At 43.9% G+C, this 26161-nt stretch overlaps 1 protein-coding gene across 1 annotated transcript; it reads right to left on the bottom strand.

Annotated features, from left to right (window-relative positions):
• Positions 1–369: 369 nt before the first annotated feature.
• LOC134405566 (vomeronasal type-2 receptor 26-like) lies at positions 370–26161 on the bottom strand. The gene is made up of 7 exons (XM_063136812.1): positions 25971–26161; positions 23935–24048; positions 23184–23475; positions 18829–19689; positions 18243–18470; positions 7869–7995; positions 370–1271 (listed from the first exon to the last, which is right to left on the bottom strand). The coding sequence occupies exons 1-7, from the start codon at positions 26159–26161 to the stop codon at positions 370–372; spliced, it is 2715 nt and encodes a 904-aa protein (XP_062992882.1).

Below are 26161 nucleotides of genomic sequence, written 5' to 3'. Positions count from 1 at the left end.
CCTGCTCAATTCAGGAATCCACCTGAAAGCATACCTGACAGATGTTCAGAAGAAGGACATTGTCCTTCCCTGTCAGTATTAGCTGCTACAGAAGAATTGTAAACTCTGGAAAAATTTAAAAAAGCAGCTTATGCCCTTCATGAAGAGCAGCTAAAATTGAAACTAAGGAGATAATAAGTGGGATTTTCCTATTTATATAATTCCCTCCCATAAATTCAATTCAGTTCTAAAAAGCAGGGGAGATCTGGAGTTCTGCAAGGAAGAGTAATAAAAGGCAGCTGCTGACAGGAAAATAATTAGCAATCTTATGCTGTGCACACACAAACCTCAAAATCACTAAGTTTTGTGAAATACAGACATCTTTTCTTTTCAGAATTTTCTTCTCATTAACTGTTCCCTGTTGTTTACCTCAGGCCTCAGCATAATAATGTAACATTTGGGGGAAAAGATGCAACCCAGCAATCCAGAACTGGAGGCTAGAATGGAGAAGATCTCCACAGCTACCATGTATTTTCCTTTGGTGCTTAGGTAGGATGGAACAAAAGATAACCAAACACTGCAAAAGACCAACATGCTGAAAGTGATGAACTTGGCCTCATTGAAACTGCCAGGTAACTTCCTGGAGAGGAAGGCCACAGTGAAACTGATAATGGCCAAGAAGCCCATGTAGCTCAAGGCACAGTAGAACATAGTCACAGAGCCCTCGTTGCATTCCAATACAATTTCTTCAGCCACTGAGTGCATGTCGACATCTGGGAATGGGGGAGAGATTCCCAACCACACAATACAGATACTTGCTTGAATAAGGGAGCAGGAAAGAACAATGGAGATGGCTAGCTCCTTCCCCAACCACTTCCTCATCCTGGATCCTGGCTTGGTTGCCATGAAAGCCAGAATTACCATGATAGTTTTTGCTAGTACAGAAGAGACAGCCACGGAGAAGATGATGGCAAAGGCAGTTTGTCGGAGGAGACATGTCAGCTTCTCAGGACGGCCAATAAATAGGGATGTACAAAGAAAGCAGAGCAGGAGGGAGAAGAGGAGAGTGTAAGTGAGTTCCTGGTTGTTGGCTTTGACTATGGGAGTGTTGTGGTGCTTTACAAACATAATCAGCACCAGAGCTGTGATCAAAGAGAAGGAAGGAGCAAAGAAGGCTAAACTGAGCCCCAAAGGTTCTTCATAAGACAAGAAGCTTAGAGTCCTTGGAATGCAGAAATCCTGATGCTTGCTTGGATAGTCTTTGTCTGAGCATTTGTTGCAGTCATTCATATCTATAAAATTAAAGAAAAGATGTACAGCTCAGCTCACAAATAAACATGCCATAATTCTCAATTTTCTCCATTCAGACCAGTGGACACAATCAGTGGCAGAGATGACATGATGAGATTGGCAGCGATCTAAAGCAGAAGATTTGACTTTAAAGACACAGCTCTGGCTGAGTTCAAAAAGGTGTGCTAAAACTTACTGACGTTCCATGAATATGAAAGAACTGTGGTGACTGGTGAGGTGGTTTGCTATGCAAAACTGCCTGTGGCTTCAGCATTCTAAAGGGTGGTGAGAGGCAAATCTCACCCTTTCTTCTCAGAACCTGAGCGCACTGCTAGAAGTTGTGTTGATGAAGTCCCAGTCAGAATCATGCAGGTGCACATTTGCAGAATGGATGGTTGTACTTGCATGGATACAGTATACAGTTGATAGCTAGGGCTGGATGGACTCATCTTCATCCTTGGTTGTTGGTTGCTGACCGAGCCACCATCGTCACCCACACTGCACTAACCCATGAACAGCTCATCAAATGACAAATAAGTGCCACTTGGCCATCCAGCCACATCCTGAGCCACCAAAAATGATGGCTTGGATGTTTCTGGGAAAGTAATGTTGCATTCATTGCAGCACTAAATGGGCAATCTATGCAATATTATAGGCATATATCTGTAATGTGGCATAGATTGACCCTTTACGGCCACAATTTATGCAACATTACTTTCCCCGAAATACCTGTGCTGCAATTTTGTGAAACTGAGAACTGTAAACCGCCCAGAAAGCTTCCGCTATTGGGCGGTATAGAAATGAAATGAAATGAAATAAATAAATAAATAAAAAGGCAAAGGAGCAGGTGGCCAACCCCTGTCTGTGGACTGCCCAGCTCTCAGCAGATGGGTCCAGTAAGTGACTCTAAGTCCAAAAACAGAGGTTCAGAGGTTCTGTCAGACTCCACACTGGTATTAGGCACCTGCAACATCCCAATTGTCATCATATCCAATCAGCAATTATGCATTTTGATATGGTTGGCTGCAGCATTCTCCATTTCCACTATGGTGGAATTTTTTTGGCGGGGGGGGGGGCTCTTCCCTCTTCTTTGTTATAATATTGTATCTGCCATTAGCTTTTCAGAGTCAACTGCCTCTTCAGCCACAACCATTAAGAAACAACCAGTGTCAAGAAAGTCTGCATCAGATGAAGTAGGTTAACATTGCTCAAAGACAGGCTCAATTAAAGTACATACTTTGCAAATAAAAATCTAAAATTGTCATTAGTATATGTGACAGCTGTGCTAGGTCTAGAAGGGAAGGGCACAGCCTTCTTCTGTATTACTTTTCTATCAAGCATTCACCCATGAACAGGCCATGATTCAGAGACTCAGGCCTAATCTACACCAAGCAGGAGATTGCACTATGAAAGTGGTATGAACATGGTACATAAAAGGAAGGAGCCACACTACTACTTTATAGTAGTATTGAACTGTACTGAGAACTGTTGGGGCCCATTGAGACGTTCCAGATACACTTTCATACTGCTCTCATAGTGCTATATCCCACCTGGTGTAGATTAGGCCTCTGTGCCTTATTTATTTATTTACTATATCCCATCTGTTTCCCTCTTATGGAGAACCCTAGGCAGCTTACATGGTTCGCTTCATCCTCTTCTGTATTTTATCCTTCATTTTATCCTTTATACTCAGGATGTATTGCTATTAGGGGTGTGCACGGACCCCCCGCTCCGCTTCACTTGCAGATCCGCCATTTTTCGGAGCGGGTCGCTCCGCCCCGCCCCCGCTCCGCCCACTTCCGCTCCGCTCCGCCCGGAGCTCCGGATCGGATCCGGAGCTCCGTTTTTGCCCCCCCATAGGCTTGCATTGAAAGCTAAAAAAGTAAACAACTTTTTTTCCGTTGAAGTTAGAAACCTCACGTTTGGCACCATGACACCTCATGGGCGTATACACACACACGCCAAGTTTCAAGGCAATCCCATCATCCCCTGATTTTTGGCGAATTTTTGAAAATCGGGCACCCCATTCACACCCCTTGGGATAGCTCCGTCAATTTGCATGTTACAAACCTCAAACTCGGCACCAGGGCAGCTTATCCATGTGTCCACATGCACGCCAAGTTGCAAGCAAATCCCATCATCCCCTGATTTTTGGCGCGGCTCTACCCTCTAACGCACCTCCCATAACCCTAATTCACACCCCTTTAGATAGCTCCGTCAATTTGCACGTTAGAAACCTCAAACTCAGCACCATGATAGCTTATCCACGTGTCCACATGCACGCCAAGTTGCAAGGCAATCCCATCATCCCCTGATTTTTGGGGAATTTATGAAAATCGGGCACCCCATTCACACCCCTTGGGATAGCTCCGTCAATTTGCATGTTAGAAACCTCAAACTCGGCACCAGGAGAGCTTATCCATGTGTCCACATGCACGCCAAGTTGCAAGCAAATCCCATCATCCCCTGATTTTTGGCATGGCTTAACTCACCCCAAATTGTCCCATTCTACAACTACGTCAATTTGCACGTTAGAAACCTCAAACTCAGCACCATGATAGCTTATCCACGTGTCCACATGCACGCCAAGTTTCAAGGCAATCCCATCATCCCCTGATTTTTGGGGAATTTATGAAAATCGGGCACCCCATTCACACCCCTTGGGATAGCTCCGTCAATTTGCATGTTAGAAACCTCAAACTCGGCACCAGGAGAGCTTATCCATGTGTCCACATGCACGCCAAGTTGCAAGCAAATCCCATCATCCCCTGATTTTTGGCGCGGCTTAAACTTTTTAACTCACCCCAAATCAAGTCCCATTCTACAACTACGTCAATTTGCACGTTAGAAACCTATCCTTTGGTCCCATGACAGCTTACCCATGTGTCCCCATGGACACCAAGTTTCAAGGCAATCCCATCATCCCCTGATGTTAGGGGAACTTTTGAAATTTGAACACTCCAGTATGTCAGGGATTTAAAGTTGCAATTGCAGACAGCTCAATGGGGCCAGTTCCAAGGCAATCCCAACATGCCACGAGATAACCCTAAATCTTCTGGCACATTTGAAAAAGGGATTATTGAATTTGATAAAGTCTAAGTGAGCGCAGGAAGGACTTCTCCCCTTAGTCAAAGCAAGACACATACACCATCGCTGCAAGGCGGGAAGGGGAGAATTATTATTATTATTATTATTTATTTATATAGCACCATCAATGGAAAGCAGGCAGGCAGCATGCATTGTAGTGCCGCAAGGATGGCTTGAGCACTAACGCATAGCAAACCAACCCATAAGTGGGCGCAAAGTGAGGCAAAGATGGCTGGTTGTTTCTTTCTAAGCCAGCAGTTACGCCTTGAGGGGCACAGAGGAGGACGATTGGGAGCAAACCAGGCACCAGGCGGGCAGAGAGGCAGGCAGAGTAGGCGAGGAGTCAGTCCTGGCAGATGCCCCACCACAGCAGCACCCCGGGGGAGGCGGGCAGGCAGGCAGGCAGGCTGCGGGCATTTCTGGGGGCACAAGGAAGTGATGGCTGGTTTCTAAGCCAGCATTGCAGTTAGTCACGCATTGCAAACGCAAACCATCCCAGCGAGTCGGTCACCGAGGAGGACAGGCTAGCAGAGGGGCAGGCAGAGTGACATGTCATAGATCTAGTATTGGGGAGGAGTCAGTCCCGGCAGATGCCCCAACACAGTAGCACCCTGGGTGGGCATTGGAAAACGCCATCTTGTGGGTCAATACTTCCCCCACCCCATGTCCTGCAGGGTTGCCTGCCTAACCCTTGTGGGGATGGGAGATGGAGAGCTTAGAGTGGCAGTGCCAGCAGCAGCCTTCGGCTTTCCCCTGGAACCAGTCGCCTTGCCCGCCTCTTTCCCCAGCAAGATCGCCTGGTGCTGCCTATGAAGATGCATCTTCATGCTGCTGGTTCCATAATGCCCTGTCGATGAACCCCTGCTTAGGCTGAGTTTGCAGTGGCGACAGACAGCAAAGCGGGGATCCGCTCCCAACTCAAAGTGGTCCCACACGATGCTTGTCTTTCGTTTCTGTGGTGACACCACCAATTGCCCGCCTGAGCTCTCTGGTGTTGCCACAGAAACAGGGGTGTGGGATGAGACTGGGGAGAGAGCCTCGGCCTGCTGCTGCTCCTCCTCAGCCCCCACATCCTGGAGGCCCACCGCCTCCTCCTCCTCCCCCCCCTCCACTGTGCTGAGGACCTCGTCTAGGTCCATCAGCGGGCTCGTGGGCTGAAAGGAGAATGAAGGAGTTGGGGATACTCCTCCTCCTCTAATGGCACTGCTGCCACGTGCCTCTTGCAAACGGGCACTTTTCCCATTCCCACCCTCAAAAAGAGAACGCCGGGCACAAGTTGCAGAAGAGAGTGGCTCTGCCTGCTGCTTGTCCTGCTTCTGTTTTGGAGCAGTCAGCCAAGGAGTTGCCCGTTTGAGTTTCACAGGAGGAGAGGAAGCCCTGCTGGCAGACTGAGCCTTGCTGCTTTCAGCACGCCTGCTTTCTCTTTTCATGATGACTAACAAAATATTAATACTACTAATACTATGTATAAGGTACTACTAAGAATATGTATAAGAAGAATATAATATGTTTAAATGTAGGGAAATGGGACAAGAACAATAAAATATACTACTACTAATATGTATGAGAATATACTACTAAGAATATCTACAAGAATATAATAATATGTTTTAGAATATTACTAATAAATGTAGGGAAATGGGACAAGAAATGGGACAACCACTACTATAAGAAGAACAAAATATGAATACTACTACTAATATGTATGAGAATGTATACTAATAGACTACTAAGACTATGTCAAAGAATATAATAATAATATGTTTAAGAATAGGGAAATGGTGTGCGTATGCTTTCCCCAAAATGCTCAATCTGTGGCTGCCTGTTGAACTTGACAAAAGCAGCCCACTCCGTCGAAGTTACACAGAGAAGAAAAAGAGAATCCAATTTTTTTGGTATATTTGGTATATAGAAGATAGAAGGAAACACAATCAGGATTTAAGAGAGGGGAGGGGGAAAAAGAACCAACCACTACTATAAGAAGAACAAAATATGAATACTAATATAATATGTATGAGAATATATACTAATGGACTATGTGAAAGAATATAATAAAATATGTTTAAGAATATAAATGTAGGGAAATGGGACAAAAAGTGTGTGTATGCTTTCAAAAGAAAGCTTTCACAAAAGCAGAACAGTCAGGCTTTAATACAGGGAAGGGGGGGGGGCAACCAACCCAACCACACACTCCAAAATTCAAAAATAAAGTTTATATTAAATCAAAGTAAGGGGAAAACACAGGGCAAACTAAGCTACAAGTCAGAAAGAAGCAAACAAACACACACACGCGCCAAACTAAACCTATATTAAATTAATCTATCTCCAAAGCAGGAGCACTAGCTAAGTAAGTGTTCCCTCCACGAACGCCAACCCACAAAGAGACACAAAACAGAAAGTTCTCAGGGTGGGTCTGCCTTAGTCCCCCCTCCAACGCTGGGATTGGAGGAGGATGCTTTCTGAGGAGATGAATTCTCATCAGGATTGGGAGTTGAATGTGCCTGTCATCGCTTCCAAAAAAATAATAATAAAAAAAAAAAACCCAAACCCCGATTTTTAAAAAAATATTGCACGTGAACCACAGCACGCAGAAAGTTGAGAGTGGTCTCAAAATGACCCCCATCCACGACTCTCTGTGCACAAGAATTTTCAGAACGATAGCTTAAACCCCCCCCAGTTATCCCCGATTCTTTCCCTCAATGCAATCCTATGGGCGAAAAGCCGAAACGGAGCCCCGCGGTTGACCCTATTTTTAAAAAACTTCTAGCCCGCGACCCGTACGATGCAGAAAGTTGAGAGTGGTCTCAAAATGACCCCCATCCACGACTCTCTGTGCACAAGAATTTTCAGAACGATAGCTTAAACCCCCCCCCAGTTATCCCCGATTCTTTCCCTCAATGCAATCCTATGGGCGAAAAGCCGAAACGCAGTTTGAGCCCCGCGGTTGCCCCGATTTTTAAAAAAATATTGCACGTGAACCACAGCACGCAGAGAGGTGAGAGTGGTCTCAAAATGACCCCCATCCACGACTCTCTGTGCACAAGAATTTCCAGAACGATAGCTTCAAAAACAACGTAGTTATGCGCGATTATTTGCCGCAATGCAATCCTATGGCGAAATGTTTTCAAGATGGCGACCGGAGCGCTCCGACTGAACTCGGAGCTCCGAAAAATGGTCGCTTCTCTTCGCCTTGCTTCTAGGGGGTCCGCGGTCCGCTCCTACTCCGCCTCTGGGTAAGGCGGAGCAGGCCAATCCGCTACTGCTTCTACGCTCCTAATCGGAGCGGAGCACATCCCTAATTGCTATGGTTATTATATTAAAGGTTTTGTTGGTATTTAAGAATATTGAAGAGCAATACAGACAAACCTGATTCTTTCTACTTCAGCAACATCTGCCCATTACAAAATCATGTTATCCTATTACAACTACTGAAAAATAGGAATCCTAGTGTATGCATAATTTCATCTTGATGTTCATTCTATGCCTCGGTACACTTAATGTATATTTCCTACCCTCCCGGTTTGAAATCTTCCCTTCTGGACATGGGATGCAATCATAGCAGCAGTATGGTTTTCCCTCCTTCACTTTCTTGCTAGAACCAGGATGGCAACTCTCAGTACATACAGAAAGTGGTCGTGTCTAATCCATGAAAGAAAGAGCAGAATAAAAAAATGTGACAGTAATGAGCTTGGAAATGTTCAGTTTCTCAGGTCCACCTGTATGTTGCAAAATGGACACAGCATGTCAGAAAGCGGTGACTACTGGTACACTACAAGCTGTTTCTACTTTTCTTTATTTTGGGGAGCTTGTCCACTCATAAACCCTGCTTTTATAATTTGGAAATTATAAAATAAATTATTGGTTATCATTTACAACATCTCCCTAAAGCTTGAAAAGTTTACAAATCTATTCATGATTGCTGCTCATTGGAAATCTATCAGTGCTCCTTATGATTGATCAGCAGCAGCATTTTAAATCAAGGTCATATACTACAGAAGTGTTAGGGAAACACAATATATGGACTGATTGAGAATTGAAATTATGTTATAAACCATAGGAACAACAAGGTCATGATAATATCTATCCATATCTATCTATCTATCTATCTATCTATCTATCTATCTATCTGTTAGGGCTGTGCACGGACCTCCTGATCCACTCCACATCTTGATCTGATCCTTTCAGATAGGGTACGCTCCACATCGATCCGCCTCCACCCTGCTTTCCCCCCCATAATTTGCATTGCAAAGGTTAAATGCCTATAACTTCTTTAGTTTTCAAGTTAAAAACATCAAAATTGGCACAATGATAGCTTCTAAATAGATCCTTAGTCATGCCAATTTGGAACAAAATCAGATCATGCCCTGATTTTTTGGGAATATTTAAAAGATTCCCCCTCATTTACAGAAATGCAGTATCTCCGTTATTTTGTAAGATACACACATGGACTTGGGCATTGCCACTCAAAGGAAATCAGATGACGCCCTGATTTTTAGCAATTTTTTAAAATGTTTTAACCCTCAACCATTCCCCCAATTTCCAAAACTGCATTCTGTCATTTTTCAAGATACAGACATGTAGCTGGGCACCATGATAGCTTCTAATTCATTGCAATTCCTTATTCATTCCAATTTTGAAGGAAATCAGATCATGCCCTGATTTGGGGGGAATTGTTAAAATATTTCCCCTCATTTACAAAAATGCAGTTATCTCCGTTATTTTGTAAGATACACACATGGAAATGGGCACCATGATAGCTTCTAAATAGTAGGGGTGTGCACGGACCCCCCGCTCCGCTTCACTTGCAGATCTGCCATTTTCCGGATCGGGCCGCTCCGCCCCGCCCCCGCTCCGCCCACTTCCGCTCCGCTCCGCCCGGAGCTCCGGATCCGGATCCGGAGCTCCGTTTCCCCCCCCCATAGGCTTGCATTGAAAGCTAAAAAATTATACAACTTTTTTTCTGTTCAAGTTAGAAACCTCATGTTTGGCACCATGACACCTCATGGGGATATACACACGCACGCCAAGTTTCAAAGCAATCCCATCATCCCCTGATTTTTGGCGAATTTTTGAAAATCGGGCACCCCACACACAACATCCCTGCGAGGTGGGCAGGGGAGGAGGGAGGGAAGGCAGGCAGGCATGCAGCTGGCATTTCTGGGGGCATAAGGAAGTGAGCCAAGGATAAGCCAGTAATGCATATAAAATGGAATAAATCAATCAATAAACAAAGGAGGGGTGGAATTAAAAGAAGCAGTGTTGCTCAATAAACAGCAAGAAATTTTTTTTTAAAAAGGCTATATCTGTCTTTTACCAGCAATAGGGGGATGTGCCCGGGGGAGGGGGAAGTAGCTGCCAGTTCAAGACAGCCACCAACAGCTCTGAGAAGAAGTAAAACGCTCACTTCAACTCATAACAGGCATTGCTCTACCACTGAAAAGTGACCATTCACTTCAACTCATGATAGGCATTGCTCCACCGTTTTACTCTCTTTGGAAGGCTCTAATGGCCTTCCAGTGCAGGAGAGAGTGGGGGCACGTCCACGATGAGATGCCCTAGGGGAGCTCATCCCCTTGCACCACATCGATTCAGTTGTTCACCAAGGTTAGGGTGGGGAGCAGTGCTGTGTTTCTATCTCTTATTCTTGGCTTAGTATATGATTTCAGGTTGTGTTTGTGCATTTGGTGGGGCTACTGTTTTAAAAAACACGGGGAAAAGCCCGTTCAGATGAAGAAAGAGAAGTTTCCCAGAATCCCAAGTTACCTGTTTTGCCTATGCCCTCCTCCAACTTTGGGATCATCATGACCGGGAGCTGACTCTGCCCCTCAGCCCTTTGAAAAAGGTATTTTTCCCGCCGATTTTTAAAAACTTCTAGCCCGCGACCCGTACGATGCAGAAAGTTGAGAGTGGTCTCAAAATGACCCCCATCCACGACTCTCTGTGCACAAGAATTTTCAGAACGATAGCTTAAACCCCCCCCAGTTATCCCCGATTCTTTCCCTCAATGCAATCCTATGGGCGAAAAGCCGAAAACGCAGTTTGAGCCACGCGGTTGACCCGATTTTCACAAAAATATAGCCCGCGACCCAGACAACGCAGAGAGGTGAGAGTGGTCTCAAAATGACCCCCATCCACGACTCTCTGTGCACAAGAATTTTCAGAACGATAGCTTAAACCCCCCCCCAGTTATCCCCGATTCTTTCCCTCAATGCAATCCTATGGGCGAAAAGCCGAAAACGCAGTTTGAGCCACGCGGTTGACCCGATTTTCACAAAAATATAGCCCGCGACCCAGACAACGCAGAGAGGTGAGAGTGGTCTCAAAATGACCCCCATCCACGACTCTCTGTGCACAAGAATTTTCAGAACGATAGCTTAACCCCCCCCCCCAGTTATCCCCGATTCTTTCCCTCAATGCAATCCTATGGGCGAAAAGCCGAAAACGCAGTTTGAGCCGCGCGGTTGACCCGATTTTCACAAAAATATAGCCCGCGACCCAGACAATGCAGAGAGGTGAGAGTGGTCTCAAAATGACCCCCATCCACGACTCTCTGTGCACAAGAATTTTCAGAAAGATAGCTTCAAAAACAACGTAGTTATGCGCGATTATTTGCCGCAATGCAATCCTATGGCGAAATGTTTTCAAGATGGCAACCGGAGCGCTCCGCCTGAACTCGGAGCTCCGAAAAATGGGCGCTTCTCTTCGCCTTGCTTCTAGGGGGTCCGCGGTCCGCTCCTACTCCGCCTCTGGGTAAGGCGGAGCAGGCCAATCCGCTACTGCTTCTACGCTCCTAATCAGAGCGGAGCACATCCCTACTAAATAGATCCTTAGGCATGGCCACTTTGAAGGAAATCAGATCATGCCCTGATTTTTTTGGGGGGGGATATTTAAAGTTAAACCTAAATCAGAATCTTCCTCTCAGGTTAACCACTTCAAAAATAAACCCACGGAACTTCAAGAAATCTTAAACAGGGTGAGCACAGCAGCACATACAAAAATCTGCTGCCCCCCGACCCCATTTGTCTCTGCCTTTGTCAGAGGCGAATCAGGCCACTCCACTATCACTTCTCTGAACTGAAGCAAAGTGGAGCACAGCCCAAGTTCTGTTTGTCCTCAAGGGCAGTGGGCACTGTGCATGTCCACATGCCGTACAGGACATCATCCACTTCCACCACTGCTATCCCATTGTCCACCAAGGTTACTGTGGTTACCTTGCAGTGCTGTGTTGCCTATCTTTTATTTTACTTTGTATATTATTTAAAACATTGGTAGTTGGTTCCTTTACTGGAGCAACATAAGGTTGTATGAGTTTGCTTGGGCTACTGCTTTGCCAATCCACTCCTCACTGACCAAAGTCCTACAAAAGACAAAGACAAAAAAGTGTCTCTGGCTTAGTCCCCCATCCAACATTGGGATTGGATGATGATTTACATGGGGTGACCCCTTATCATCATGACTGGGAGATGAAGCTGTCTATCAATGATGAAAAAAGCTTCCCCCTCCTGCTTTTTACCCATTCAATAAAAATTAATTGCAAGGAAACCGCACAACATATATTTTTTTAAACCTACACAAATTACCTCCAATCATGAATCTCTAAGCACAGTAAGTTTCAGGGATCTAGCTTTAAAAACAAAGAAGCTATAGGCATTTTTTCGCCCAATACAATCCTATGTAAAAAATCCGTCCAAAATCGCGATTGGAGCTCCGGATCGGGGTGAGGCATCTTTCTGCTCAGATTCAGAGAAGTCAATCATGTACTATGTAAAAGTGCTAGTGGGCTGGCTTGCATTGTGAGTGAGTATGATTCTACACCTGAGTCAAGCAGGCTCTTGATTTCAGTTAAACTATTACTCCTGTTGGATGGCTGGACTTCCAGTGCAGCAGGCTGGGGTCCCAACAACAGCAGCAGAGATCTACCTCAGAAAAGTAAAGGATAAAAGCTCCTTCCATAAATGCACAGCGGTAGGTTAATGGGTGGGTGGGTGTTTAAGGGGGATGGAAATGGTTTGAGGGGGAAATTTAAAAATAAAAATAAAAAATTGTGACAAGATTCATATCTTTATTTTATTTTAAATGGCAACAGTTTTTTTAAAAAATAATGTGAAAACCAATTATTATTATTATTATTATTATTATTATTATTATTATTATTATTATTATTTCCCCACCTTTTTCCCAGTATGGGGACTCAAGGTGGTTTACAAAATTAAAACATGTACAAGTAAAACATATGAATTTAAATTTACAAAAGTAAAATAGAATTAAACTTACAGTAAAATTAAAAACATGTAATTTTTTTTAAAAAAAAACATAACAAATAAAAAAAGGGGGAGGGAATCCAATACATTAACACAGGTCCAGCGTAGCTCCAAAAGCCTTAATAACTAGGCATGTGCTCCGCTCCGATTAGGAGCGTAGAAGCAGGAGCGGATTGGCCTGCTCCGCCTTACCCAGAGGCGGAGTAGGAGTGGACCGCGGACCCCTAGAAGCAAGGCGAAGAGAAGCGGCCATTTTTGGAGCTCCTAGTTCAGGCGGAGCGCTCCGGTCGCCATCTTGAAAGCATTTCGCCCATAGGATTGCATTGCGGCAAATAATTGTGGATAACTACGTTCTTTTTGAAGCTATCGTTCTGGAAATTCTTGTGCACAGAGAGTCGTGGATGGGGGTCATTTTGAGACTACTCTCACCTCTCTGCGTCGTGAGGGTCACGTGCTAGAATTTTTTAAAAATCGGGTCAACAAACAGGGACAGTGCGGCTCAAACGGCGGTTTTCGGCTTTTCGCCCATAGGATTGCATTACGGGAAAGAATCGGGGATAACTGGGGGGGGGTTTAAGCTATCGTTCTGAAAATTCTTGTGCACAGAGAGTCGTGGATGGGGGTCATTTTGAGACCACTCTCACCTCTCTGCGTTGTCTGGGTCGCGGGCTATATTTTTGTGAAAATCGGGTCCACCGCGTGGCTCAAACTGCGTTTTCGGCTTTTCGCCCATAGGATTGCATTGAGGGAAAGAATCGGGGATAACTGGGGGGGGGGTTAAGCTATCGTTCTGAAAATTCTTGTGCACAGAGAGTCGTGGATGGGGGTCATTTTGAGACCACTCTCAACTTTCTGCATCGTACGGGTCGCGGGCTAGAAGTTTTTAAAAAATCGGCGGGAAAAATACCTTTTTCAAAGGGCTGAGGGGCAGAGTCAGCTCCCGGTCATGATCACATGATCCCAAAGTTAGAGGAGGGCATAGGCAAAATGGGTAACTTGGGATTCTGGGAAACTTCTCTTTCTTCATCTGAACGGACTTTTCCCCGTGTTTTTTAACACAGTAGCCCCACCAAATGCACAAACACAACCTGAAATCATATACTAAGCCAAGAATAAGAGATAGAAACACAGCACTGCTCCCCACCCTAACTTTGGGGAACAACTGAAAAGATGTGGTGCAAGGGGATGAGCTCCCTAGGGCATCTCATCGTGGACGTGCCCCCACTCTCTCCTGCACTGGAAGGCCATTAGAGCCTTCCAAAGAGAGTAAAACGGTGGAGCAATGCCTGTTATGAGTTGAAGTGAGCGTTTACTTCTCAATCTCAGAGCTGTTGGTGAAGCAATGGCTTTCTTGAGCTGAACTGGCAGCTGCTTCCCCCTCCCCCGGGCACATCCCCCTATTGCTGGTAAAAGACAGATATAGCCTTTTTTAAAAAATTCTTCTTGCTGTTTATTGAGCAACACTGCTGCTTTTAATTCCACCCCTCCTTTGTTTGTTTATTTATTCCATTTTATATGCATTACTGGCTTATCCTTGGCTCACTTCCTTATGCCCCCAGAAATGCCAGCTGCATGCCTGCCTGCCTGCCTTCCCTCCCTCCTCCCCTGCCCACCTCGCAGGGATGTTGTGTGTGTGTGGCTTTGACTCAGGGGAGAAGTCCTTCCTGCGCTCACTTGGAGTTTTGGAAGTTCCAAATTTTGCAGGTTTAAGCCCCGCCCAAAAACAGGGGATGATGGGACTGCCTTGAGTCTCGGCGTGCGGCGTATGTATCCCTGGATAAGCTGTCATGGTGGTGAGTTTGAGGTTTTTTTTTAACGTGCAAAATTGACGGAGCTATGGAAAGGGGTGTTGGATTTTCATAAATTCCCCAAAAATCAGGGGATGATGGGACTGCCTTGAGTCTCGGCGTGCATATGTATCCCTGGATAAGCTTTCATGGTGGCGAGTTTGAGGTTTCTAATGTGCAAATTGACGGAGCTATGGAAAGGGGTGTGAATGGGGTGTTGGATTTTCATAAATTCCCCAAAAATCAGGGGATGATGGGATTTGCTTGAGTCTCGGCGTGCGTATGTATCCCTGGATAAGATTTCATGGTGGCAAGTTTGAGGTTTCTAACGTGCAAATTGACGGAGCTATGGAAAGGGGTGTGAATGGGGTGCCCGATTTTCAAAAATTCCCCAAAAATCAGGGGATGATGGGATTGCTTTGAAACTTGGCGTGCGTGTGTATACCCCCATGAGGTGTCATGGTGCCAAACGTGAGGTTTCTAACTTGAACAGAAAAAAAGTTGTATACTTTTTTAGCTTTCAATGCAACCCTATGGCGGGAAAAAACGGAGCTCCGGATCCGGATCCGGAGCTCCGAGCGGAGCGGAGCGGAAGTGGGCGGGGCGGGGGCGGGGCGAAGCGGCCCGCTCTGAAAAATGGTGGATCTGCAAGTGAAGCGGAGCGGGGGGTCCGTGCACACCCCTATTAATAACTTGCTTTAATTTTTTTTTTTAAAAAAATTAAGTCATTAAGGGATCTGCTCTAAACTTTGCACATCTTAAGACCTACATACACACTATTGTTGTGCCAAGTTTCATGACTTTGTTTTTAAAAATAATGGAGCTGTAAGCATTGATTAATTTCCATTGACTAGATTGTTTATCCCAAACAGGGTGGTTCTCTGACAGGTAATCCAACAGGGCAGAGTAAAAGGAGCCACTCTGAAATCAGGGCAGAGAATAACCTCAATGGAGCGCCATCCCAATCATTGGGGCAGAGAAGACACTCTATGCACACCCCTAAAAGATAGATAGACCTTAAACACCCTCCCTTTTATGGTCCTGCCTGTTCTCAGTTATTGTTCCCAGTCTCTTCTTGTCTCTGGTCATTTCCTCTATTCACCTTTCTTCTTTCAATCTTCTTTCCTCTAGACTACAGCCTGCTGTCGGTCTCCATCTGCATCTGCATCTTTGCTCCCTTCCCTCTCCATTCTCACAATGCCAACCCCGTTTTCTGTTTGCCACCTTCCTCAATGAATGAATATATATTTATTATGGTCATTGACCAATACCAGCAGTACATTTAACAGACAAACACTCTATACAAAATACGTTAACACATTACATCTACCTACATCTAGAGAGTCAGAGTTCATAACAGTTATATCAGCAAATCCATCTAAATCACAAGATACACTCAGGGGCTAAAAAGGTACGGCATGTTATTGTAATTGCAAAAAAAATAATAGCTACTTTATTGGTAATATAAGGAATCTTATCCGAGAGTAATAAGGAAATATAAAATTTTGCAGTTCTACCCGGATATTTATATAAAATAGGTAGAATAAGATCATTCCAAAGATCCCGATAAAAGGAGCAGTATAAAAGTACATGACTCACCATTTCAACATCCCCGTTATTACATGGGCATAGACAGTCTTGGAATGGTATTCCCTGAAATCTCCCCTCCAAAAACTTGGAGGGCAAAACATCGAATCTGGCCAAAGTAAAAGCTTTTCTATAATCAGTGAAAGTCAGATCGGTCAGATAAGCACTTGACTCAAATGTCTTATTTCTTAAAGGACTGGAATAAGACAATGAGCTTACATGCTCTTGTAATACAATATCCCAGATTCTCTGTTTGACAGCTGCCTTGGCATTTAAATAGCCTAAAGCTATTAAAGCATTGGGAGAAAATCCCAATAGAGATCATTCCTAACCCAAATACTTTTTCCATTTTGATTGAAAGGAGTCCAACAGCATCAAAGGAGCCAGCCCAACTGGTAGGAATGTAAGTTTCAACCAATAATTTATCATATGCAATTTGGTATGGGCTTCAATGGGAATTAGACCAGACTCTAGCCGCAAAGCAGCATTGGACACACAGTGAGGTATTGAAAGTATAGTTCTTAGAAATTTGGTCTGAATAATTTCTAAAGGGCGGAGGTTATAATAGGTGTACAGCTGAGATCTATATAGCATTTGGGCAATAGCTTTGGCCACAAACACTTGGATCGTGGAGGGGATATGTTGCCCGCCTTTAGTATAAAAAAATCTTATCAGTGCTGCAGTGCTCCTCCACGCATTTGTCACCACATGATTTATATACGTGAGCCATGATCCTGACACATGGAACATCATTCCCAGATATTTATAGCTAGCAACCTGCTCTATAGGATTTTCATTAATCATCCATTTAGGTTTTATTTTCCTCCTGCCAAAGACCACCACCTTGGTCTTTGAATAATTAATTGTTAGTAGCTCCATATTACAATATAAATGCAAAGCCCTCATTAAGCGTCTTAACCCAATACTGGTTAGAGATAACAGCACAGCATGATCAGCATATAAAAGAATTGATAAAGAACGATTGTTCAACTTAGGTGGCTGGAAGTCAGGGTTTGTTAGTCTCTTCACTATTGAGTTAATAAAATTAAACAAGGTTGGGGCCAAAATACACCCCTGTTTAACTCCATTAGATGTAGGGACAGGTCTTGATAAAACCCCTTCCTTGTTGCAATTTACTCGAAGCCTGGTGTTTTCATGCAGACGCCACATAAGCAGCAATAATCTTCTGTCAATATTGGTGTTCTCAAATTTGGCCCATAATTTATCTCTAGGAATAGAGTCAAATGCTGACTTAAAGTTGATAAATACAGAGAAAAGGGCACTAGTTTTAGGAGAGGCATATTTATAAACTAAGGCCATAGCTAGACCTAAGGTTTATCCTGGGATCATCCCAGAGCACTGGGATCCCCTGTGTGTCACCTAGATGAACAGGTTTGACCCCTGGATGATCCAGGGATAAACCTTAGGTCTACCTATGGCCTAAATGTTGAAGGACAAAACCTTGATCCGTTGTTGATCTCCCTGTTCTAAATCCGCCTTGTCCTTCTTCAGTAATATTTTCTGCATGAAGCCAAGCCAATAATTTGTCAAGCAGATGGCGAGCATACTCAGCAAACTAATAGGTCTATAATTGGCTGGGTCAGATCTATTCTCTTTTTTATAAACTGGAATGATAATTGCTAATCCCCAATCATCTGAGATACATGCTGTATGATCTATCCAGGTGAATAAGGAAGCTAAAACAGGTGCCCACCAGTCAAAGTTGGCCTTTAATAGTTCGGCAGGAATAGTATCAGAACCTGGCGCTTTACCTAATTTTAGTTGTTGTACCAGATTGGTAATTTCAGAGATAGATATGGGTGCCCAATCCACCATATCTTCTAGACTCCCCTGTGGTCCCTGGAGATTTCCATTATTCACTGCATAGATACTCATGAAATGTGACTCCCATACAGTGGGAAGGATACAAGAGTCAAGTTTGACTGTGTTGCTATGCATGCCACCAGCAATTATTCTCCAGAAAGCAACCGAATCAATCATTTTAGATGCCATTATTAAACTCTGCCACAGATCTTTCTGTGCCTGGTACTTTTTCTTTTTAACTAAAGCTTTATATTTCCTTTTCATCCCAAAACATTCATCATCATAATGGAGGAACCACCTTCCTCCATTATGAGATGCATGGGCATATCTAGTCACTCGCCTCTCCATTCATCACTTTCTTCAAGGCTCTTTCTAGGCTTCTAGGCTTCCACATTTATAGAAACAATAGCTGACAATTGGTTCCTACCTGGTTAAACCAGCTGTGCCATGTGATGGCATCCTCATCAATGGTGAATGCTTGATCTAGAGAGGCCTGAACATCCATCCTTCCTACTTTCACACGGAGAAAGGATTCATTGGAGAAAAATTTCAAATTATTAACATCCAATCCAGCTACTACCTCCCCTTTCTCATTGAAGAAAATCTTGTTTTGATCGCTGTTGTTAAATGAGACAACCCTAAGAAACTGATGGAGCTAGATTGAAAATGGAAATGCAAGAGTTTAGAAAAGTCTGCTATTGGATATATAAGACTAAGGTCTAACAGCAAGAGCAGAATGATGCCAGAGATGCTCTTTAGGTAGGAAATGGTTGATATAATAAATACACCTCATTTATTTATTTGTTTATTCATTATTACATTTATTTCCCTTCCTTTCCCAACATTTAAGGAACCAAAAGTGGCTAAATTATTCTCTTCCTCTCTCTAATTACCTTCAAAAAACCCATGCCACTTGGGTTAGTCTGAGGGGCAGTGGGTGGCCCAAAGTCACCCAGTGAACGTCATGGTGAAGTTGGGACTAGAACCCTGAAATCCTAAGTCAACAACATTACCTGCCAATACTGCTGATTTTGAAGCTTCTGACTTTGAGTATCCATCATTGCTCTACGTTTGTCTTTTGATGAGAGCATAGCATGTAGAGCATGGGCCACAGCATAGACAGCATTGTAAATACTGTAGCTTTGGCCAGTCATGCTCATTTCAAAAAAAAATGCAGGAAGGTTCTCCAGCTTTTCCTGCCCAGTGCAAATCTCAGCTTCTACACCATCCTCTGCTGTATCTGGGAATATGCAGCCAAAAGATTGTTGCCAAAAGTCTCTGATAAAGCCATCTCCTTTTGCATTGGAAGGGTTTCTGCTCTCTTCAAACGACTTGAATCTGGACAGGTCATTGGAGTGTATCCTGAGGGAGAGAGCACCACTGAATATTTCTGTGTCCCAGTTTCTTTGAATAACAAATGAATTGATCTCCATCTGGGCTGTTGTTATCCACACTTTGCCTTTTATTTTTTGTGCCCTGTTCTGTAGTTCTGCTAGTCTTGGCAGCCATCTAAAAATTGCACTGGAATACGATTCTGCATGGACCACTACTACGTTGGCTTTCCTATCCACCAGTTTATCATGTATTTTTGCCCCCTGTTCTTGCATGCCGTAAATGTCAGAAACATAAGTAAATTTGGGGATCCTTTCTATAAAGGCAAAACAGACACCTCTCTGAGTAAACATTTGAGACACAGTTTGCACAAATCTCTCTCCATTGTCATTGTCAATATAAACAAGTCCAATCCACGTCCACCTGAAATGCAGGAGCAAGGCGAGAATTCCCTCATTCTGAATCGCCTCCTGAGGAACCATCTGGTAGAAGGGAAGTCCTGGAGTCTTATCATTCATGACCGGAGCAGGGCTATATATGACCTAAGGAGAGATTTCAGAAGTGGTTGTAAGGTTATATTAATTCATCTAGCACTTAGTGGGGTTCAAAACCATGCACAAACATTATATCAGCAATTCTCAGAAGAATGCACAAGGCATGTAAATTCTATTGTTTCCATACTTGAGCATTATTGAGGCCTGAGGATGTGGACAAGGTGCTTGACCTGTGTGCTTCACCCTTGCCCTTCATGGCTTATTACATCAAATAAGGAGGGGATCGCAGGCTGGGTCCAGGAGGTTGTAAAATGCCTTCTTGAGAGAGGGAGTGGTGCTCCCTCTCACCTTTAAAAGAGGTGGTAATCAGACCACTCCTAAAAAGCCAAACCTGGACTGGGAAGATGCTAAGAAATATAGGCCAGTGGCGAACATCCCTTTCCTGGGCAAGGTGCTTGAGCGGGTGTTTGCAGGACAACTCCAGGCACTCTTGAATGAAATGGATTATCTAGACCCATTTCAATCGGGTTTCAGCCTGGTTTTGGAATGGAAACTGCCTTGGTCACCCTGTGGGATGACCTCTTCTGGGAGAGAGACAGGGTGTGTGTGACCCTGTTGGTTCTCTTGGACCTCTCAGCAGCATTCGATACCATCGACCATGGTATCCTTCTGGATAGGCTGTCTGAGCTGGGAGTTGGAGGTACTGGGTTGCAGTGGTTCCACTCCTACTTGGATTGCCATTTTCAGAAGGTGGTGCTGGGGGATTATTGCTCTATGCCATGGGGTTCCACAGGGCTCTATTTTATCCCCTATGCTGTTTAACATATACATGAAGCTGCTGGGGGAGGTTATCCGGAGATGTGGACTGAGGTGTCACCAATATGTGGATGATACCCAGCTCTACCTTTTCTTTTCATCAAACCCAGGTTGTTCTGGGCTGTTCTGAACCAGTGCCTGGGCACAGTAATGGACTGGATGAGGGCTAACAAACTGAGACTCAATCCAGACAAGATGGAGATACTGTTAGCAGGTGGTTCATCTGTTCGGTGAGGTGATGTTTACCCTGTCCCTAAAGTATCGGGTCTGTAATTTCTTGGATCCAGAACTGTCACTTGAGGCACAGGTGAACTCAGTGACAAAAAGCACCTTTTATCAGCTTAGGCTGATATACCAACTATGCCCTTATCTGGACAGAGATAGCCTAGCGACAGTTATCCGTGCTCTGATAACCTCTCATTTGGATTACTGCAATGCGTTATACGTGGGGCTGCCTTTGAAAATGGTCCGGAAACTTCAGCTGGTACAAAACAGGACAACCCGCCTACCAACAGGGACTGGCCAGCGAGATCATATCACACCAGTCCTTCTACAACTTCATTGGCTGCCAGTCCAGGTCTGGGTCCGATTCAAAGTGCAGGTATTAACATTCAAAGCCCTAAACAGTTTGGGGCCAGGTTATTTGAAGGAATGCCTCCTCCCATATGTGCCTGCTCGGACGTTAAGATCATCCACAGGGGTCCTTCTCCATGAGCCCCTGCCAAAGGAAGTGAGGCAGGTGGCTACTAGGAGAAGGGCTTTCTCTGCTGTGGCACCCTGGTTGTGGAACGACCTCCGCAGAGAGGTTTGCTTGGCACCTACATTGTTTTCTTTCCATCGCCGGCTGAAGACCTTATTTTTTCAGTATTTTAACACCTACACTAAGCAGGCACTAAACAGGTATGAAGGAAGGAAAGGAACCTCTCGTGCAAGCACTGAGTCACCCTTGGAAGGATGCCAGTTTTCGTTGATGTTTTCTTGGCAGGCCTTATAACGGGGTGGTTTGCCGTTGCCTTCCCCGGCCATTATTACCTTTCCCCCAGCTAACTGGGCACTCATTTTACCGACCTCAGGAGGATGGAAGGCTGAGTCGACCCGAGCCGGCTGCCTGAAACCAGCTTCCACTGGGATCGAACTCAGGCCGTGGGGAGAGTTTCAGCTGCAGAAACTGCTGCTTTACCACTCTGCGCCGCAGGTATGAAAGCAGTATATAAAAGGCTAGGAGTCACGCTACTGCATTATAGCAGTATTGAAGTACACTGACAACTATAGGGACCCATTGAAACAGACCACATACCGCTTTCATACCACTTCCATGGTGTTATATCCTGCTGGGTGTAGATGTATCATGGGCCCCAACAGTTGTCAGTGCACTTTAGTATCGCTATAAAGCAGTAGTTTCGCTCCTGCCTTTTATATACCACTTTCACACTGCTTTCATAGTAGAATATCCTGCTTGATGTAGATGAGTCCCATGTTAGGGAATTTCATCATTGTCAGTGGGCTACTATAAATAAAAAGTTTGTCATTTCATGGTTGGTTAAATTTGCATCCTGTCTTTCCTTTAAATAGTACAAATAGATAGCTAACAATGTAACATTTTTTAGAACAGCTCTGCAAGACACTGATGCCATACCTTATTGTTGCCATACTGTAATCAAGTTTTATATAATCTGATGCACTCTGAAATCTGTGAGACTACAATATCCAGTATCCTCAGCCAGGAGGTAGTGATCAGAGTTGTATTCAGGCACACCATGTTAAGGAAGGTTGATATTTTTAGAGTTTAATCTCTTTGTGCTTGAATTTGTATCCCATCTTTCATTTAAATACTACTGATGGCAACTAACAACAATAACAACACACACACACAACTGTTATAAAATACCAAGAAATAGTAGGGCTTTGCACACCCTCCCCAAACCACTTTGGATCCTGATCCGGACCTTCTGGACTGGTTCGGGTCGATCTGGACCTCCAGTGATCCACTCCAGAACTGGATCCAGAGTGAGATCTGGAGGTCTGGATCGATATTCGGACACCATTTTGTCCCCCTTCCCCACTTACTTGCCGCTGTGGTGGATGGCGGAGGCAGGTAAGTGGGGAAGGGGGGACAAAATGGGGGCCGAATAATCCACCCTCTCCCACTTACCTGGCTCCGCCGTCCGCCGCTACACATACTGCAGCTGCAGCATATGGTGGAGCCAGGTAAGCCCCCTCCCCCAATTACCTGGCTCTGTCATCCACTGACATTGTGGTCCATGCAGTGGCTTCAACTGCCACCCAGGCCTAAGGCTGTAAATAGGCTATTTCTGGCCTTAGGCCTGGGTGGCAGTTGAATCCGCCGCACAGACCGCGGTGGACGATGGAGCCAGATAAGCCCCCCTCCCCTCTTACCTAGCTCCAAAGCTTCGGAATGGTCCGAATTGCTTTGGACCATTCTGAACTGCTTCGGGCTGATCCAGACCTCACCGATCTGCTCCAGAACTGGGCTTTGGAGGTCCGGATTGGCCTGCTCCACTTTGAATCCAGGGATCCATAAACGAGCAGAGCACACCCATAAGAAATTGTATTGCTTTCAAAATAAAATTTTAAACACATTTAATTACAACACATCAGCTTGTGGATGAAATGATGAAATAAATAAAAATGTCATTTCATCCTGGGAGAAGATAATTAGGAGTCTATTTCCAAATTACACATACATTCAAGCAAACGGCTCCTACCTGTGGAAACTTATAGATATCCAAGTTATTTGCTATTTGAAGAGAGATTTCAGTGTCTAATCCTCCAATAACTGCAATTAGATTATTCTGGGTGTCACATACATAGTTGGGGACCAATCTCTCCAGCAATGATAGAAGTAGCATGGTTGCACGATAGGTTCTCCTTGCATTGTCATAGCTGTCATAGATGTGGAATCCCAGTGTTATATTGGGTAATATTTGTGGATTTTCATTGATCTCTTTTACTGCAAATGCAAAGGCCAGGAGATGCTGGTAATTCTTAGGCACTATGCTAGAATGAGATTCATCACTTGAGTCACAGATTGTTAGTCAACATTTACACCACACACACACATACACACAATATATAAACATAGTCTAAGAAGGAAATTGTTATGAATTAGAATGGGGTTTCTGCCTGGTAAGTGAATATGTAGGACTGCAGACAAAAATGAGTAGATTGTGGGTACTGGTACAAACATGTATATGAGAGAAAGATGCATATGAAAATAGATACAATATTCATGCTTTTCAGTGTGAAAACTGGTGTGGCAATTGGATAAAATGAACTTGTGACCGAAACGCACAAAACTGACACGTACTGGCTAGGGAGTATTGCATTCATCCCTTTTTCTAAGTAAGTGTGTAGAAGGTTCCAATCTCAGCCACAAATTGAGGCAGCAGCTCTAGGACTGATAATTCCAGTGACATAATAAATGGAAACGAAAACAAGGAATAATTCCATCCTTACACAAGTTCTTCAGGCAAGTCTGGTGGGGGTTCTTCAGTGAAGGATGTTGGACTTGAGACAAAAACACCATGAGTAGCAATGCCGCCAATAATGAAGTCTCCTGACTGATGATACCTGTGAAGTGGAGAGTGAAGACCATGGAAGCTGCATTTAGCCGTATGAGCCTGACAAACCATATGATAGAACAGTGACAGCAGCAAGACCGCTAACACCACCATCCTCAATACAATGGCAAATCTTCCCTCTACACACAGATCCCTATTTTCTTCAACAACACTTCTATAATTTAAGCATTAACATTATAATACTGATCCTTGATTGTTCCTAGTCCCCTCCCTATCTCTAACTGGTACTAGGTAAATTTATGACAACCTTTACCATCTTGTTGTTATTTTTACCAGTGGCCACTGAAACTCCAGAGGGACATTATGAAGCAGCAGAAATAATGACCATCCTTTGGATAATTAAAGTGGAAGATAATTATTACTTCAAAGTTACAAATTTTCCGATGAATTGCTCAGGAAAAAAAGATGTTTGCTATATGTTCCCATGCAACACTTTGACTTGGAATTCCTGTGTGAAAGTACAGAACTTTCCTCCATTTTGTGCATGTATTTAATTGCAGGTTGCTATGAAGTTAAATAATTTATTATTTTATTTATTTTATTATATTTATATAACACCCCATAGCTGAAGCTCTCTGGGAGGTTTACAGAAGTTTAAAACAGTGAACATTAAAAATATGTATATAAAATTTAAAACCATCAAGAACATAAAAACAACAATATCCTTTAAAACAACTATTCTTGGGGCAATTAAAAACAACAACAACTCAGCATATGTTGTTAACTCCCTGGGAAAAGAGAATGTGAGTGTGAGTGCATGTATAAGCTGTCAATTTCAGTCAAAAGGTCAGTAGTTTCAAGATCAGAAATATTCTTAAATTATAGGCCTTAGCTAGACCTAAGTTTTATCCCAGGATTGTCCCAGGATCATCCCTGCCTGATCCCTGGATCCCCTGTGTGTCACTTAGATGAACAGGTTTGACCCTGGGATGATCCCGTGATAAACCTTAGGTCTAGCTAAGGCCATAGGCAGTTTGTTTAACTGAGGAAGCAGGAGGTTATACTGATTAGAAGAACATCAGGAGAAGGAAGAAAATGTATTTTAACTCAGGATGCAGTGGCATTTTCAACAGAAGGCATTTAGTGTGTGCTTGTCATTCCCTACTCACAGTTGTTTATGTGACGATATCATTGACAATATCGTACACCCCCTCCAGTTTCACATCTGTGTTCCAAGAGCTCTTTGGGCAAATATTTTTCAGAGCTTAAAAGATCCAATAACAGTGAAAGAAAACTGCTTTTTCTTAGTGTGTTTGCACTGTTCTGATATACCACAATGCCACCTAGAGGTAACCTAACAGAAAAGCAGGAGAGGAATAGCACTTTGTGTAGTGCCGAGATCTCAATACCGTGACAAAACCAAAAGTACATTCAGGCCATTAAAAGCCAAATTAGGAGAGTATTTTTGAAGATGAAACCCAAAAACAGAGGGTCAGAAGGGCAGAGAAAGCTGGAGCAGGGAAGGATGGATGGAAGGAAAGAGCCCTAGAGTTTTAGAGTAAGGAGAGAGGCAGTATGGCTGGAAATGGAGAACTGATTGAGAGAAATGGATGAATTGCAGCATGTTATTGCTTAGATTAGGGAAATGGATAAAATGAGGATTAAATCACATTAGCTGGATGTGTTTGTCCTTGGTTGTTTTATTGCCCTATCACTCATTTGGGTTTGTTGGGGTTACTGTAAGGGGGATGGGAGGTTCTGTGTGCATATTCATTCAAATCCTTTAACATTTTCCAATTGACAATTTTTGGGGCATTACTCATTCCAAATCTAATGGTTCATCTCCACACTATCTAAAACAGATGAACAAGACTGAAAAAAATACCTGGTTTGATTTACACAGGTAGAAAAATAAAGAGAAATAAAGATGTTCACTTGGTGGCAAGTGAACATGCCACAGAAAGAAAATACCAAACGGAAACATTGACATTTGCCTCTTTTCCTTTCCACTCATTAAACAGGGAATTACAGTCTGTAGCAGTCTCCCAAAAAGCAAAAGTGACCAGATAAGGGATGTGGTCTGGGGCTTCAGCTTCTGGGGTGCCCTGGGTTTCTGGAGCCTCTAGCTCCTCTTCTGAGGAGGACTCCTCAAATAGGGGCAT

Source organism: Elgaria multicarinata, chromosome 11 (genome assembly GCF_023053635.1).
Source record: "Elgaria multicarinata webbii isolate HBS135686 ecotype San Diego chromosome 11, rElgMul1.1.pri, whole genome shotgun sequence".
Lineage (NCBI taxonomy): Eukaryota > Metazoa > Chordata > Lepidosauria > Squamata > Anguidae > Elgaria > Elgaria multicarinata.
Note: the sequence above shows the minus strand (reverse complement) of the source record. Positions and strands in the feature narration are given on the sequence as shown.

Coding starts and splice junctions, on each gene's coding strand:
- LOC134405566 (XM_063136812.1), bottom strand. CDS start 26,161: ATGCCCCTATTTGAGGAGTCCTCCTCAGAAGAGGAGCTAGAGGCTCCA. Junction 7,996..18,242: donor GGCACAGCTGGTTTAACCAG/GTAGGAACCAAT, acceptor TTCATGGATTAG/ACACGACCACTTTCTGTATG. Junction 1,272..7,868: donor GAAGATTTCAAACCGGGAGG/GTAGGAAATATA, acceptor TTAATTTTATAG/ATATGAATGACTGCAACAAA.